At 47.7% G+C, this 16,489-nt stretch overlaps 1 protein-coding gene across 1 annotated transcript; it reads left to right on the forward strand.

The window, feature by feature from the left end:
• Positions 1 to 287: 287 nt before the first annotated feature.
• LOC308323468 (testis-expressed protein 2-like) lies at positions 288 to 16,217 on the forward strand. Its single transcript, XM_080775197.1, has 12 exons — positions 288 to 1,426; positions 1,870 to 2,406; positions 5,081 to 5,281; positions 6,647 to 6,992; positions 8,298 to 8,512; positions 9,735 to 9,974; positions 10,576 to 10,675; positions 11,811 to 11,943; positions 13,126 to 13,266; positions 14,115 to 14,324; positions 14,811 to 14,931; positions 15,988 to 16,217. The coding sequence occupies exons 1-12, from the start codon at positions 419 to 421 to the stop codon at positions 16,153 to 16,155; spliced, it is 3,420 nt and encodes a 1,139-aa protein (XP_080631323.1). The 5' UTR covers positions 288 to 418; the 3' UTR covers positions 16,156 to 16,217.
• Positions 16,218 to 16,489: the final 272 nt, after the last annotated feature.

The following is a 16,489-nucleotide window of genomic DNA, read 5'->3' on the forward strand; positions in this document are numbered from 1 at the left end:
GCTGGTGTTGTGGATTACACCGCCATTCACCACTTGTCTTGAGCCAGAAATACTGTGCTCGAAAAAAAGCCAATGTTACGAGAACACAAATGAACAAGATGCAACACATTGTGAGCTTGTAGATCAGCTACACCCTTAACGCTCACCTACTAGCAGGTGCCCAGAATAAGGGCACACTATGGGTCCATGTGGTTAATGTTAATAGAAGGCCAGGCCATGTGATAATGATGTATCTTTTTTGTATTTTTGTGTTTGCATCACAGTTTCATCAGTGTCCAGCCGGACGGAAAAGACTTGGAAGAGGATGTTCCCTGCAGGAACCCACAAGCGGCGCTCGACTCCCAGCCTCGGCGCCTCTGCGCCGCGTCCCGCCGCCCCCGTGTCCGGCGATGCCGCCGCATCCGGCTGACCCGACAGCATGGAGGACGACAGCAAGCTCGTCTTTAACCTGGAGCGCCACCGCCACCACGACAAGGGTCCCGCGGCCGTGGCCTTCTCCAAAGACCCGGCCGCCAGCAGAGCCACGACGGGGGGGAGGAGGAGCGGTGGGCCAGACGACGTGAGCCTGGAGGAGGAGGAGCAGAGAGATCTGGGCTTGGACCTGTGCCCGAGGCAGCCTTCCTCCTCCTCCTCCTCCTCCTCCCAGGCCTTCCACGTGCCTCGCTCCCCCTCCTCCCCGGGCTCCCTGGCCGACCTGTCGTTGTCGTCGGTGGCCGGCCTGCTCCTGGTCAAGTCCTCCTCCACGGAGCTGGACCCGTGCGACGGCTTCCCGCGGGCCTCCAAGCCCCTCCTCCTCGACGGCGGCGGCCTCGTCAAGTCCCCGTCCATCGAGATGTGTCGCCGCGGCAGCAGCGCCGAGCCCGAGGCCAACCTCTCCAAGTCGGACTCCAGGCTCCACCACATGCCCCCCTGGAGGATGCAGCTCGCCCAGCAGCCCAATAAGCTCCCCCCGGAGGGCCGGAGGAGGCCCGAGGCCTTAGCGGCGGTGACGTCCGCCGCGGCGGCGGCGGATGAGAACGACGCCCACCGCCGGTCCTCCTCCTCGCCCGCCTCCTCCCCCCCCCTGGGCAGCCCCCGCTCTCCCACCGAGATGGGCTCGCTGATGGCCGAGCTGGAGGACACGCGGCGGAAGTTCTCCGAGGCCATGCAGGACCGGGGCATGAGCATGCTGAGCAAGATGATGGGCGACGAGAGCCCCAAGCAGGCCAGGCGCTGTTCCTCGGGAGCTGGGGACCCCCCCCAGCAGGTCCCCCAGCAGGCCGTCCCCCTCCCTGGCGGCGGGATGGCGGCGTGGAGCGAAGACGCCGGCGAGCCCGACGCGCAGCAGCAGCAGCTCCGGTGCCGCGCGAGGAAGACCGAAGGCGTGTGCGACACGCCCCTCAGGAGAGCCCATAAGAGTGCCTCGAAATCCTCTTTCCACTCACCTGTCAGTATAGGCCCGTCATGATTATTATTACATCCATTGTCTGATCGCAATTATTTGAGATAGTCACAATTTTTGTCATTGTCGTTTCCACGCTGAGAAATGTTCATACATTTTTTCCGATTTTTTCCGAAAAAGCAGAAATAACTGATCTACAAATTTACAGCAATGTGCACATCATGAAGTGACTTGTTGTAAGCTTCTAGATCAGCTATTTTTTTGCAATTATTTAAGTATGCAATTGTTATCATCATTTTGTACATTTCAGATATTTGTTTCCATTGGACTGAAAGCCTTGAAAGCAACACAGAAATATATACCTTCTCTTCATATACGTTCACATTTTTCCATTGCAAAAAAAAAAAATATACAATTTATGTGTTAATAACCTCAATATTTTCCATGACAATTAATCGTGACATCTTAAATGTGCTCATAAAACGCAGCCCTACTCGCCCGAGGCTCACGGCCAGAGCGGAGGAGGAGGAGGAGGAGGAGACGGAGGCCGCTATGAGATCTGCGAGTACGGAGACATCATTCAAGTGGTGCAGCTTCAGGGCCGAGGAGGGCCCGGCAACGGCGCCACCGGCGGGAGCAGGGGGAGGACGCCGCCTCGGCGGCCGCCACGGCCTCGCCCTCGCCCCCGGAGCCTGGTGGTGGTCCCCCCGTCTCCTCCCCCTCCCCCCCCCCGGGGGCCGGGGTCCTCCTCCCTGCCTTACGGCTGGTTCTTCTGCGTGGGCCTCCTGGCCTACGGCGTCTTGGTGCTGCCGCTGCCGCCCTACGTGACGGGCCTGTCCGTGGGGCTGGCCTGCGGCTTCCTGCTGGGCCTGGTGGTGGTGTTCGTGTTCGCCCCTCCCCGGCGAGGCAACAACGGCAACAACCCCCCGAGGGCTCGTCGCTGTTCGCGTCGCCCGGTCGGCCCGCCGCCGGCTGCCGCCGAGCCACCGGACGAGGAGCTCAATAAAGAACCGCACGTCTTGGAGGTGAGAGGCACACGCGCGTGCACACACACACACACACGCACATGCACATGCACATCATCACCACACCCAAGGAATAGAGCGTCACAGTCCCGCCCCCTTTCCAGACCCGGAAAATAACTCCCTGTTCATTTTCCTCATAGACTTTTCAAGCAATATTCATTTAAAGACGTTTACGCCGCGAACAAAGCCAACTGGAGTTGTGAGAAATCACGACAATAAACACAATGTTTTGGGCCGATCAAATAATTAGAAAGAAAAAGAAAAAGGCAGCTGGGTAGGGTACAACACTTTTTGTTTTGTTTTTCTTCTTACAAATAACATTGTGTTTATTGTCATGATTTGTAACAACTCGAGTTGGCTTTGTCAACGTAAACGTCTTTAAATAAATACTTTTTGAAAAGTCTATGAGGAAAAGGAACGGGGAATTATTTTCTGGGTCTGGAAAGGGGGCGGGACACTGGTGTTGCAGGTGTGCTATTGCCAATAGAAAACAGCTGAATAAGTTATCTTTATCAAAGTTCTGTGCGCAGTTCTTGCCATGCATTAGTTCTAATATTGGAAATAAGAAGATGCATGCCCTTAATTAGTTGTACTCAGGACAGGTGTGTGACTGACAACCAGCCTACATTCACACATCTCTCTTTATTATTATTATTATTATAATTATTATATAAATTATAAATATCATTCTCTGTTATCAGTATTTGTTACCGGTATCGGCTAGCACAGACATTGTGCTAAGATATTATATAACACGTTATGGACACGTTGAATGCTGCGCACTCGAGTGTATATTGATTCAGCGGAAACTTGATCCAAGTGTGCATATTTTATTAGATGTCCAAGAAGTCCTTACTTGGTCAGCAGTGTTGCTAAAGTGAAACACATGTCGACGCACGGTTGCATAACACCTGACACTGATTTCCACTGATTGAAGCAGTGGACAGAAACCTAGAGTGCTGCTCCAATCTTTTCTTTTCCTTTTTTTCCCCTTAGTAACTGATTTACCTACATGGAAATGAGCAGGCAGGTATAGGGCAAATCAAATGTGTTGTAGAGGCCTGGACCGGCTCTTAAAGGACCACTTCACCACTTTTCAACCTATCTTCATATAATAGGTCCTCACTAATAATCATGATAAAATGGCACGATGTTTTTCTACTCGGTCTGCGTCTCATAGGAGGGCTGTGGGCAGTAAAGCTCATAGCACGCCACCGAGTGGCGCGCTACGAGCTTGTTGGTCTACTATTCTTTTTAAATCGAAGAACCACTGACATAGAAATAGCCTTTTCAGGAAACTGTCAGGATGTAGAAGACATTTTTAGAATCTGATCTCGGGTCGGAATGGGTTAATAATGCCTCGTAACCTATAGGACTACAATACCAATCATACAATCATTTTCATAAGAAGCAAATTTCTTAAAGAGAGATTGAAGCAGTGACGGCTGTGGGAGGATGCGTGCGTGTCTGCGTGTCTGAGTTTGTGTGCTTTAAAACGTCCCTCTGTTAAGGTGTTGTAACTATTTGGGTTACATAGTTAATCATTGTGACATTTCATTTCATAATGTTTAAAGGCTGTTTATTTCATATTATTATTATTTTACAGTTTAAAAAGACTTTGTTGAGTTTAAAAATAATTTAATTAATTTAGAATTGCTGTTTCTGTTGCTGTATTCATTTACTGGGCGTTTGCTGGAACTACATTTCCCATGATGTCTTTTAACTAGCGCCGGATGTCCGGTGAATGTGCCGGCTTTTTCTTTAGTTTGTTGATCCATGTGTAGAGACGAGATACAAGCTATACTAGCAGACCAGCCAAGAGAAACCTCTTATAACCAGTGATACCTAAGATTCATTTATTTTGTCCTTTTCCTGTAACGCTTTTTTCTTACATAAACTGGAAACTTGAAACTTAATTCACAACGTCCTGTTAAGTCTTTTTGATCTAATAACTATATATTTTTTTTATAGAGATTATACTTAGTATGCTTGTTGTTACTTAGACAATAGACATGTTATTTAGACTGTAGATATTCATATGGTTTGCTTTAGGCTGAGAGAATGTGTATGCTGCGTATTGTTCAGACTTTAGACAATGCTTAACCTGTTATCCTATAGTTACATTGAAGCAATTAATAATTTCCGTTGCACCTTATATGACCAAATACCCAGTTATTTGTTGACTAGGGGAGCATATATCTGCTAAATGATGTAGTTTGTAAGTTGGATAACCGTATGACATGATTATGAGCATAACACTAAAGTCGCATTGAGCCATTTTCCTTTATATTGTGTGTGGTTTTTGGCATAAGCACAACCAGAAGGTGGATTTGATATGCCAATTGCGGTGAGCTCAGTGGTCAAACGACAAGGTGAACTTGAGGACAGCGTCCATTTCAAAGACAATTAAATCTCCGGTGATAAATGAGAGGGAGGTTTAATGTAGCTGTGAGATTTATTGTGGCTATGCAGATCATGGAGAATCCACTACATACGGCTGCTTTTATTCTTTGAGATACTCCTTTGAGACTGTTCTCTCAACAGACGGCGCTGTGATATCCACACAAACTTTAGAAAGGTGGAAGAACCGTAAAATGCAGAGACATGTTGGTGTTGATCCAGTATATGAAGTCAGTTGGTAAATAAATAGCATTATACTTCTTCTTGGTTCCAGGGCTGGATGAACGAGATGTTCAGCTACGACCCGGAGGCGTACCAGCCCTCTCTCACCCACTCGGTGTTCGCCACCCTGGAGGGCAGCCGGCTGCGCCTGGCCTACCCGCGCGCCAACGTCCCCCGGGGGGCGGCTTTCGACGAGCCACCCCACGAGGCTGTGTTTGTGCGCTCATGCACCTACCAGCTGGCCAACTGCAAGGTCAGGGTGCTGGCTGGCTGGCTGGCTGGCTGGCTCGCGCACGCATACACAGTGTACACACGCACACACGCACACACACACACACACACACACAGTCACACACACACACACACACACACACACACGCACACACAAACGCACAAACATTTGTATTACCATACTTGTGAGAACATCAACGTTTTAGGATGACTGTAAGCCTCAAGCCGAGAAATTGTGGGTCGTCTATTTTCCACTGGCAAGCAACTATATGAATCCCATTGAACTCTTTATTTAATTTAATCTTAAAACCCCTAAACCTAAGCTCTAAAATGTCCAACCTGTATATTTTTCCTATTCTAAACACATCTCCAAAAAGTATTTTGTAATCATGAAACAATACTTTTTTTCTTTTTTGTGAGGACCAGAAAAAAGGTCCTCTATGTCTCCCAATTCTGCTGTACTTACTTGGGATATTTTGTCCTCACAAGTACAGTAACACGCAAACACACGCACACACGCACGCGCACACTCAGGGAAAGGTGACCTCTCACCTGAACTCTCCACCTTCCTCCCTGCTGTTGACACCCTCTTTGTCACCTGACACGGACGTGTCACCACTGAGGTGACGACACCTGTCCTCTGTCCCAGCGCGGGTCATCAATATATCTGTACTCCGTGCACACGCGCAAACGTGAACGTGGCAAAGACCTGTCCTTGTCCGTGGCATATTTGCGATTTTCTCTTTTTACACACAATTATAAGGTTCTTATTTTTTATCATAATAAGACACAATTTACCAATGTCAAGTCTCCAGGTTTTCTTATGAGGGCCGCGCCTCATAAGGAAACCTGGAGACTTGGAAACCTGGAGACAAACTGGGTGGCTAAAGGCTCATACATAGTCTGGATTTTGGGTGGTTAGGTGACCACCGAACTACAACATGACGTCACGAGCCGCGGTGAAGAGCAAACCACCGCCACCGCCCCAGCCCTTCTCTCTGTTTTTACTCACCACCGCTCAACGTTATTTCAGCTCCGGTGCTCAGCTCACCACCGGAGCGGTGGTCAGCTCACCACCGAAAATCCAGACTATGAATGAGCCTTCAGGGGTAGAGTGGCCGCTAGAGCGGAGGTCCCAGTTCGATCTCGGGCTCCCCCTTAGTGTCGAAGTGTCCTTAAATGAGCAAGACTCTGAGAGAACATTTTTTAACTCAAGTCTTTGCTTCTGCATGGGGGGGGGGTCCTTGCAACACCATATTTTCAGATGGGGGTCGGTTGCGGCTGCAATTACATATCATTTTTGGGGTCCTTGACATGAAATATTGAGCAGCACTGATACAGAAACATAGGTAAACGGTAACCTCTCGCCCTCCCCACCCCTCCCCAGGTCTCTCTGTTGCCCCCCGTCCTGGCCCGGAAGAGGGTGTGGAACAAGAAGTACCCCATCTGTGTCGCCCTGGCCGAGGGGGAGGTCGGGGAGGAGGAGAGCCTCATGGAGGAGGGTCTGCAGCAGCCGGAGGAGGAGGAGGAGAAGAAGGAGGTGGAGGAGGAGGAGGAGGAGGAGAGACAGACCCCCGCCCCCGCCGCCGCCGCCTCCCCGCTGCCGGACCCCCTGCCGCGGGTTCTCTACCTGTTTGGACGCACGGGAAGGGAGAAGGAGGAGTGGTTCCAGCACTTCCTGTCTGCCTCCGGGGCCAACGACGGCAGTCCGAGCAGGGAGGAGTCCAGGCCGGGTGAGATGGTCCGGCACGGCTTTTTGTCTCCACCAGGCCGAAGGCATGGGGGGGAGAGTATGTTTTGCACTCCGTCCGTCCGTCAGTTATCAGCTAATCTCCGCCACCGTTGGCCCGCTCCATGCCACACTTTGCACACACACACACTCCCTGGATGCCAACGACGAACCTCTGCCCCGAATATTCCTCAACGGCCTGTTATAGCGCCACCATGAGGCAGATTAAGGCAAAACACATTTCTGTACATTACTCGGACACATTTTATCCATACATCATACAATTTGGTATGCACTATCTCCATAGTCATGTGATCAACACGGAGCGGCACCATTTCCCTTCTTCCATCCTGATTGGCTAAGATTGGCTTCCAAAGCTCACACGATTGGTCCGTTTCGAATAAATGCCACAAATCACAAACGCAGTGTGCAATTTCCGTGAAATTATACACGCACATTTCCACTAGGCCGAGGACGACATGCCACAATCTTTTTCCCCAAATCAGCCTCACGGTGGTGCTATAACAGGCCAATTCCTGTTTTTAGCTATAACTGCATCGATCTGTATACAACCTATGTATGCGCACTCCCTAGAGGCCATGGAAAAACATTGTCCCTGCATCCCTCCACATCTGCCGGTTATAGCGCCACCATGAGGCTGATTTATGTAAAACACATTGCTTATGTTAGTCACACAGATTTTTTTGAGCACCTCCTCCATTGCATATGGCTTTTGAAGATGACGTCTGATGTGGAAGCCAAGTCTATGGGATTTATTTTAATGTTTGTTTAGAGAACGTACGACGTTAATCGTTTGCCAGCCAAGTCTATGGACTTTAATGTTTGTTTAGGGCAGTAATTGACGACGCAAGACATCATATGGCCAATATAAATACATAATAAATATATTAATACACCCAAAACGTTCACTGTGAAAGAATATATATTTTAGATTTTAGATTTTCTCCACGTTTTCACGATTTCTTTCTAAAATAACAGATCTACAGGCTCATAGTGCGGCACTCAGTGCCGTGCTATGAGCTTGTAGATCAGCTTACATTTAGTCGACTAAAACTAGACTAGACACTAAAACATTCCAGGTGACTAAAATGTGACTAAAACTAAATGTTTCAAGAGACTACGACTAAAACTAAAATAGAAATTTGCTGCCAAAAACAACACTGGCGAATGTAGCAACAAAGCAACAGCTTTGCAGTCTTTATTTTATTTTCATTTCATTTCATTTCATTTCATTTATTTTCATTTCTTTTCATTTCTTTTCATTTAATTTAATTTATTTATTTCTCAGAGGTGGTGTGCGCCGGCGGAGACGCTGTCAGAGGAAGCACCGAGGAGCTGAGGGAGCTGCCGGGAGCCGTGAGGGAGAGGCTCCGATTGGACTACGACTCCTACATGTCTAATCTCATTGGCTCAGGAGGAGGCGGCAGCCCCACTCCCAGCCCCTGGCTGGTGGGACCGCTTTCGCCTCCCAGTGACCAGGGAAGCCCCACAGCGCGGAAGAAGGTGAGAAATAATAAAAAATAACGTCAAACTTTTGACTATAACTTAATAATGGGGCTGTAGTTGTGGCTCAGGTATGGTTAGAACGGCCGCTATGGCTGCTCTTCAAGAAGATGCAATATGCAGCGTACAGCACACGTCTCTTCTGGATGTTTAACACATTTAGACATGAGGACGATTCTACAAATGCCTTCTGAATCCTGACAGTTTTCTGAAAAACCTAGTCAAAACCGGACAAAGCCCGGACAAAACCGGACAAGCCCGGACAAAACCTAGTCCGACAAGCGGCACTCGATGCCGCGCTACGGGCTTGTAGATCTGCTATTTTTTCAATAGCTAAAGCATAACATAATACTTAAAACACCAATAAGGGGTTCCCGCCCCGAGAATAGGTTAAACAGCTGTTGGATGGAAATGAAGCTCGTGCGCGGCTGCAACTTTGCAGCGTCGGCAAAGCTTTTTATGTTCTTCTGCCGGCTCGTTAAGTCGCGGCCGCACGCGAGATTCATTTCCATCCACCAGCTGTTTTAAAACCCGGAGGAGACGCGTGCCGTAAGCTGCATCTTGCATCTCCTTGAAGCTGTCTGACTGTCCGACTGTCTGGGAGTGGCTTATAGCATACTTAGTTTAGACTAGTCATTGGTTAGACATGGGTTAAAGTTAGGTTTAGGTGTGCTGCCCCGTGGGAGGTTAGGTTTAGGGTGAGGGTTTGAGATGGGTTGTAGTTGTAGGACTAATGACTAGTCTAACCAATGACTAGTCTAAACCAAATACTGTCTAAACTAAGTACTAGCAGTGGTTAAACGTTTTTTTTTGTCTCATGGCTATACCCGTCACATTTTCATCCACGTCACCACCACTTACACAACCTTACGTTTATGTCATATTAGGGTACAGTATGCAAATATGTACAGTATAACATACAGAATGGCACGAGAGAACATCCGTTTCCATTAGGACAGATTTAAAATAACTTTGGACTTGATGATTAACCAATCCAGCATCCCTATTCTGGGGGGAGCATTCAGCACAAATAGCAGATCTTGTAGCCAGGAAGGAAGGAAGGAAACAGGGTGGAACAAATCTTGCAACGACTACATTGGGGGAGAAAAAAGGGTTTAAATCACCAAAAAAACAACTATTGACTCTCTCTATACCTTTCTCTCCTCTCCCTCTGTCAATATTATCCCTCTCCCCCCTCCTCTCTGTCTCTCATGACATGCAGATCCCTAGTGGTGATGAGAGCGTCTCTGGCAGCAGGGCAGGAGGGGACCCTCCTCCCCAGCATGGCTCCGGGGGAGGGTCCGGGGGAGGGTCAGGGTCCGGGGGAGGGGGCTCCTCCTCAGAGGCCAACCCCGCCTGGGTCAACTCTCTGGTGGGGAGGATCTTCTGGGACTTCCTGCGGGAGAAGTACTGGTCGGACCAGGTGGCGCACAAACTCCAGAAGAAACTCAGCAAGATCAGGGTGAGACCGAGATAGACGGACGACAGACAGACAGACGGACGACAGACAGACAGACAGACAGACAGACAGACAGACAGACAGACAGACAGACAGACAGACAGACAGACAGACAGACAGGGTCAAATGGCATGACATTAGGAGCATCAGCACTGCGGTTTTCTCTTATAGCGTGTGCAGAAAGGTTTGTGTTTGTGTGTGCGTGCCGTGCATGCATGCTGACAATGCACTCTTTCTCTGTGCCACAACATCCCATAAAATGCTGTTCCCTCTGTTCTCTCTAATTGTACTCTCTCTCTCTCTCTCTCTCTCTCTCTCTCTCTCTCTGACTTATAAAGTCCCACAGAGGTTTTCCTGTACCTGTTTGGGTGGCACGGACAGTTGTCCCACGTGGATGTTTTCATTGTCGATTCGTGGAATAAATTGTGCATTCTAACAGTAAATATTAGAGCATATCCACACCCCAATATCGGGAACGTTTACAAAACGTAAATGACAGTATTTGGACTCTTGACTTGAAACTAATTGCTCAATACTATAAAGATGGTGGTTGTTGTGATGATTCATAATGTGAATGACATAGAAGGCTTATTTGTGTTTCCAGTTGCCGTACTTCATGAATGAGTTGACCCTGGCTGACCTGGACATGGGCACCTGTCTGCCCGTGGTCCTCAGCACGTCCAAACCCTCCCTGGACCACAGAGGTAATTTACTGTAATAATTATAATTAATGAGCATATAGCTACAAGGTGCCACGTGTTGTGGGCTTCCTGACCGGCTCTTTTTCTTTGCTATTTTGTAAATAGGGCGACTTAGTTTCCGTATACCCTTTACATTTACAGTGAGGCTTGAGCCACACTTCAACAGCGACTTGGTCACTACTTGGCTGTTTTGTAGCTCTGTCTGAATTAAGCAATATTACACGAGAGGGTGTGGTTTAACGTGATTATTGTATATAACATATTTCTTGAATGACAGATGTAGTCACTACGACCACAAATGTCCCAAGAAACTAGCTGGCCTAGCCACCGAGTTTGCCGCGCTCTCGGAAAACAGAGCAGCTGAATTATTTGTCTTGATTAGGTGTGGAGTGGCGCTCGTTTGAACCACGGCTAGAAGGCTGTTTCAACCAATCAGATTGCTTCCTTCGAAACGACCTGGTATAATGTAGCATAACGCCCGTAATTCCCGTACCTGCATGGAATGTTCTGTGCGCGTACACCGTACAGCGCGTTTGGAAAGATCCAATCTATGTCAACGATACCGGCTACAAAAGACGCACGGATAGAGCGAGCCCCGGATATTGCATGTGCAAAATGTGCACATGTATGCTATATTATATTGTCTCAACAAATTGAGCAAATGTGCGCACGTGTGCAGATGTGGTGTAGCCAGGAGCGTATGCGTGCGTCACGCGCACATTCTCTGGTGTAGCTTTGGCCGTACGAATGAATGGCCATCGTGAACCGTGAACTCACTCATTTCCAGGTTGCAGGACTGATAATAATAATAATAATAATAATAAATAAATTGTATTTACACAAATGCACAAACATTTGCACTAAAAAACGTTGCGCTGCTGTAAAAAAAGATCTAAGAAGAAAGCAGAAACATAACGAACATAATGAGGGCACAAAGTTTAGAGGTAAAAACAGTACTTTGTTTAAAAAGTTTGGTCTTTAGTCGTCTCTTAAAAGCTTGTTCCTTGCCTCTCTCTCTCTCTCTCTCTCTCTCTCTCTCTCTCTCTCGCTCTCTCTCTCTCTCTCTCTCTCTCTCTCTCTCTCTCTCTCTCTCTCTCTCTCTCTCTCTCTCTCTCTCTCTGTGTGCATGCGTGTGCAGGCCTGTGGTTGGAGATGGAGGTGGTCTACACGGGCTGCATTCAGATGACCCTGCAGACCAAGATGAACCTCTGCAGGCTGGGCAAAGACAGCGGGGCTGAAACCCCCACTGTCCCACAGAGCTGTCCAATAGGGTGAGAGAACCCCCCCCCCCCCCCCCACTGTCCCACAGAGCTGTCCAATAGGGTGAGAGAACCCCCCCCCCCCCCCACTGTCCCACAGAGCTGTCCAATAGGGTGAGAGAACCCCCCCCCCCCCACTGTCCCACAGAGCTGTCCAATAGGGTGAGAGAACCCCCCCCCCCCCCCACTGTCCCACAGAGCTGTCCAATAGGGTGAGGCTAAACCCACCCCAGCAAGCACAGTCAGGAGCTGGACGAATTAGTGACGTCTCTATTGGGGCCAAATCAAGTCAAACCAAGACTAGTCAGATCTGGCCCAGAATATCACCTGATTTCAACCAACATAAATTCTGCCCACTAAGACAGACGTCCCTGGATGAATCAGAGAGAGGCCCAGATCAATTTAAGTAATTTCATACTATAGTCAGATCTATCCAAGAATAAGCTATATTATTTCAACTGGTTATATGACGTCCTGGAAATGACGTTAAAGAACATCCCCACATGGGCTGTGATCTATGGCCTATAGTCCTGAACATCACCAGAGTCACCGGAGGACGTCATCTTGACGTCATTTGGCTTGCTGGGAGACCTATTGGACAGAGCTGTCCAATAGGGTGAGAGAACTCCCCCCACTGTCCCACAGAGCTGTCCAATAGGGTGAGGCTAAAGCTCTGGTTCCCAAACGTTTTAGCTCGAGACCCAAAAGAGAGATTAGACGTTCGCCCTGGGACCCAAACTATAGTGAAAAAATAGCAGATCTACAAGCACACGAGTTCGTGCCGCATTGCGAGCTTTTGGATTGGCTATTATCACTACTATTTGTATTATTATTATTTGTTGAATTTCTTAGATGTGTTTGTTTGTTTGTTTGTTTTTAGTATTATTATTTTATTTTTTATTTAAAAATATATATTTTGAGATATATATATTCTTTTAAATGTAGAAAAATAAACTTTAGTTGTGAGTGACCCTTGTGAATTGGTCTGTGACCCTCAAACAGTTTGGGAAATATCCTGTGGCCGCTAGAAAAGGCCCAATCCCTGTTGGGCCTATAGCCAGCTGTGTACAGATACATGCAGTACACAGTACCGGTAACTCAGAGAGCGTACAAATGGAACCAAATCGACCCAGAAGGTTCCATTTGGTTCAGTTCAGTGTGTGTGTGCGCAAACTGCGCATGTGTGTTTTCCAGGTCCAAACCCAGGCTGTGTGTTCTAGCTGACAGCGACGAAGAGTCCTCCAGCGCCGGCTCGTCCGACGAAGAAGAAGTCCCTCCCATTGAGCCCCAGGGGACTCTGGGAGATAAAACCTCTCCACCGCCGGTGGCCGATGGGTAACGTTATTTATTACCTTCCCGAACCTTTTCTCACCCCATGCATGCTGAAGTCTAGATGGCAGGGATATTATACATTAAAAGATACTGTGTTAGTATTACCGTATTTTCTACTGCCCCTTATATCATGAGCTGCGTCAGAAATGATTTCATAGGTGTACAATAGTGACACAGTATGGCATTAGAATGTCATGGAATGCGCTTCCCATCACAATCAGAAGTGCAGACTCACTCCCAATCTTCCGCCGTATAGTCTGAAAACCCACCTCTTCAGACTCCATCATGTGTAGACATGGCACTATGAAGTATACATGCATAGTTTCATTATATAGATATTCCACTGTTAAGTTCTTAGCTTACAGTACGTATGATTCATGATATGATTTTTTTTATGTATGCATTGTGATGTATATTGCCATGCTTTTTGTTCTTGCTTAATGTAAATCGCTCTGGATTAAGATTTAAGAGTGTCTGCTAAATGCCCTATGAATTGTAATAGTAAATTGTAACCCTCAGTGCCAAGCAGAGAGAGAGAAGAGAAGCAGGGAGGCAAATTGACCTTAATTGGGTTAAATAACATTGATTTTACAATAAAAAATGTGGGTCTCAGAGATTAAAACAAATATGCATTAGTCTAATATGGTAGACTAATGCATGTCAAACTGGGGGTCCTTGAAATTAAATGGGTTTAGAATCACGTAAAAATCTTCTCTAATGGGGGTCCCTGGCCATACCTTTTTCACACGGGGGTCCGCGGGCTAATAAGTGTAAATGTGGTGGTCCTTGACATGAAAAAGTTTGGGAACCACTGATGTATAGTGTACGTGTTACTGTCTTTGTCTCATTAGACACACCGGAGGCAGCACGGGTCGCAAGTTCCTGAGGTTCGTGGACAAGATAGCCAAGAACAAGTACTTCCAGAAGGCCACGGAGAACGAGTACATCAAGAAGAAGTTCACGGAGATGTCCAACATGCCTCTGCTGCTGGCTGTGGAGGTCCTGGAACTCTCTGGAACTCTGGCCGTCAACATACCACCGCCCCCTACTGACCGGATATGGTACTGACCGGGTCTTTTTCCCCTTCATATTCCATGATATCTCAATAAGATGATGTTTACTTTTTGTTTAATTTACTTTTTCCCCCCCCATTCTTTACCTTTTTCTTCTCGTTTTTCCATACTTTCCATTTTCTTGTATTTGTTTTTACTGAGGATAAGGTTAGAAATAAGTCTAGGGTTAGACATTGTTTTACTGTTTGCGTTGATCGGCTATTTTCAGCATGCAACTAATTGTAAAATGGCATAGACTGGATCTCTTGTCCACTAGTCCCTTCCTAACACTTTACATTATTTTTTATCTGTTGACGAAATTGTCAGTATATTTAGTCGTAGTTTTAGTCATCATCGTCGGCTTAGTTTCTATTTAGTTCGTCAGTGGAAAAAGGTATACAGTCAGTCGACGAGCATTCTTCGCCTTGGTTTTAGTCGAGGAAATCAACACAACGCTTCAGGGTTGTGTATGTTGTGTCTCTGTCTTGTCCTCAGGTACAGCTTCCGGGTCCCCCCCAGGCTGGACCTGAATGTCCGTCCCATGCTGGGGGACAGAGAGGTGACCTTCACCCACGTCACCGAGTGGATAGAGAGGAAGCTGCAGTGTGAGTTCCAGGTCAGTCCAACGAGCATGTCTGTCTGTCTGTCTGTCTGTCTGTCCGTCCGTCCGTCCGTTGGACGGAACAAGCATATTCACATGAACATTACAACCAAATGCAACGTCGTGAATACAGCGGAATTAGAAAAGATGCTGTATTACATCCGCAGTCCCCACACAACACACATACAAACAAAACAGATAGGCAGTGAACCGAGGAGGCGGGGGCTCAGGGGTAGAGTGGCCGGATGGTAACCGCAAGGTTGCCAGTTCGAACCCTGTGGGCTCCCCCAGAGTCCGTGTCGAAGTGTCCTTGAGCAAGACACTGAACCCCTAATTGCTCCTGATGTGCTGACCTCGTCTCACCAGGCTTTCCAACTCGGAGGAAAGCCTGCATCTCTGTTCCAAAAGTGCAGTATGATCCGGTCGGGAGTGGATGATAAAAACTAAATAAAAACTAAAAAAACTAAATAAAAACTAGTATCAAATGGTGGTCCAACCATGGGCTTCGGGAGGAAACCTCATAACTCAATTTTTGAGGTTTAATTTTTTTTGGGGGGGCATAAATCAGTGCTATTGAACACCCTTTACGTCTGTGTGTTCTTTCGAAAATATTGAACCAATGAAAAATAGTAAAAAGTGCTTTGGACAAAACCTCTTAACTCCATTGGACCCTCACAATGTCTGCTAAAGCAACTAACTCCACCATGGAAGCAATTGACAATATATAAAGTTACACCAACACCAACGTTGATGAGGCTGTGTATTGCTTTGTTTTAAAAAATATATAAGGTGTTCTTTATTTCCTGAAACATTTCTATTTTTCCATTTCCTGAAAAATGAACGTTTTGGAGTCGTCAGGTTTCCTCCCGACAGCAGAGTTATCAAACTGTCGGTTGTTGGAATTAAAACGGTTGACAATCACTGACCATTTCTTCTGTCCGTCCATCAACCCACCCACCCACCCATCCGTCTGTCCGTCCACCCATCCACCCACCCATCCATCCGTCTGTCCGTCCATCCATCCACCCACCCATCCATCCATCCATCCAAACCTCTCTACAACCCATTCAGAAGGTGCTGGTCATGCCCAACATGGACGACCTCTACCTTCCCCTGATGACCTCCGGGCTGGAGGACGGTGGTTTTAACCCTTCGGCGTCGCCCGGCCTGCACTCTCCCAGTGCCCAGTCCGCCTCCCGCCAGTCGTCCGTGGAGTCCCAGGAGTACCTGTCCGAGTAGCAGCAGCAGAGCCCTGAGGGAAACACGGAAAACATGGATTCTGGATATTGGTGGTGTATACCCAGGGCTTTTAATTTCGAGACACATTTCCTGGTCTAGGACAAGGACTGTCTAAAGAGGACGCGACGCGAAGACCGTGAGGGCGCCGCCATGTTGCTCACATGGTGCTCCATGGAAGGAAAGAAACATGCAGCAGTTGCAGACCAAGGAAGCTGAAGAGAGGAAGTGTTGGCTGCATAAAGCCCATGATTGCGCATGTTTCTTTCCTTCCATGGAGCACCGTGTGAGCAACATGGCGGCGCCCCTTACGGTCTTCGCGTCCCGTCCTCTTTAG

Source organism: Protomyctophum bolini (genome assembly GCF_963924005.1).
Source record: "Protomyctophum bolini genome assembly, chromosome: 11".
Lineage (NCBI taxonomy): Eukaryota > Metazoa > Chordata > Actinopteri > Myctophiformes > Myctophidae > Protomyctophum > Protomyctophum bolini.

Coding starts and splice junctions, on each gene's coding strand:
- LOC308323468 (XM_080775197.1), top strand. CDS start 419: ATGGAGGACGACAGCAAGCTCGTCTTTAACCTGGAGCGCCACCGCCAC. Junction 2,407..5,080: donor AAGAACCGCACGTCTTGGAG/GTGAGAGGCACA, acceptor TCTTGGTTCCAG/GGCTGGATGAACGAGATGTT. Junction 11,944..13,125: donor CCACAGAGCTGTCCAATAGG/GTGAGAGAACCC, acceptor TGTGTTTTCCAG/GTCCAAACCCAGGCTGTGTG.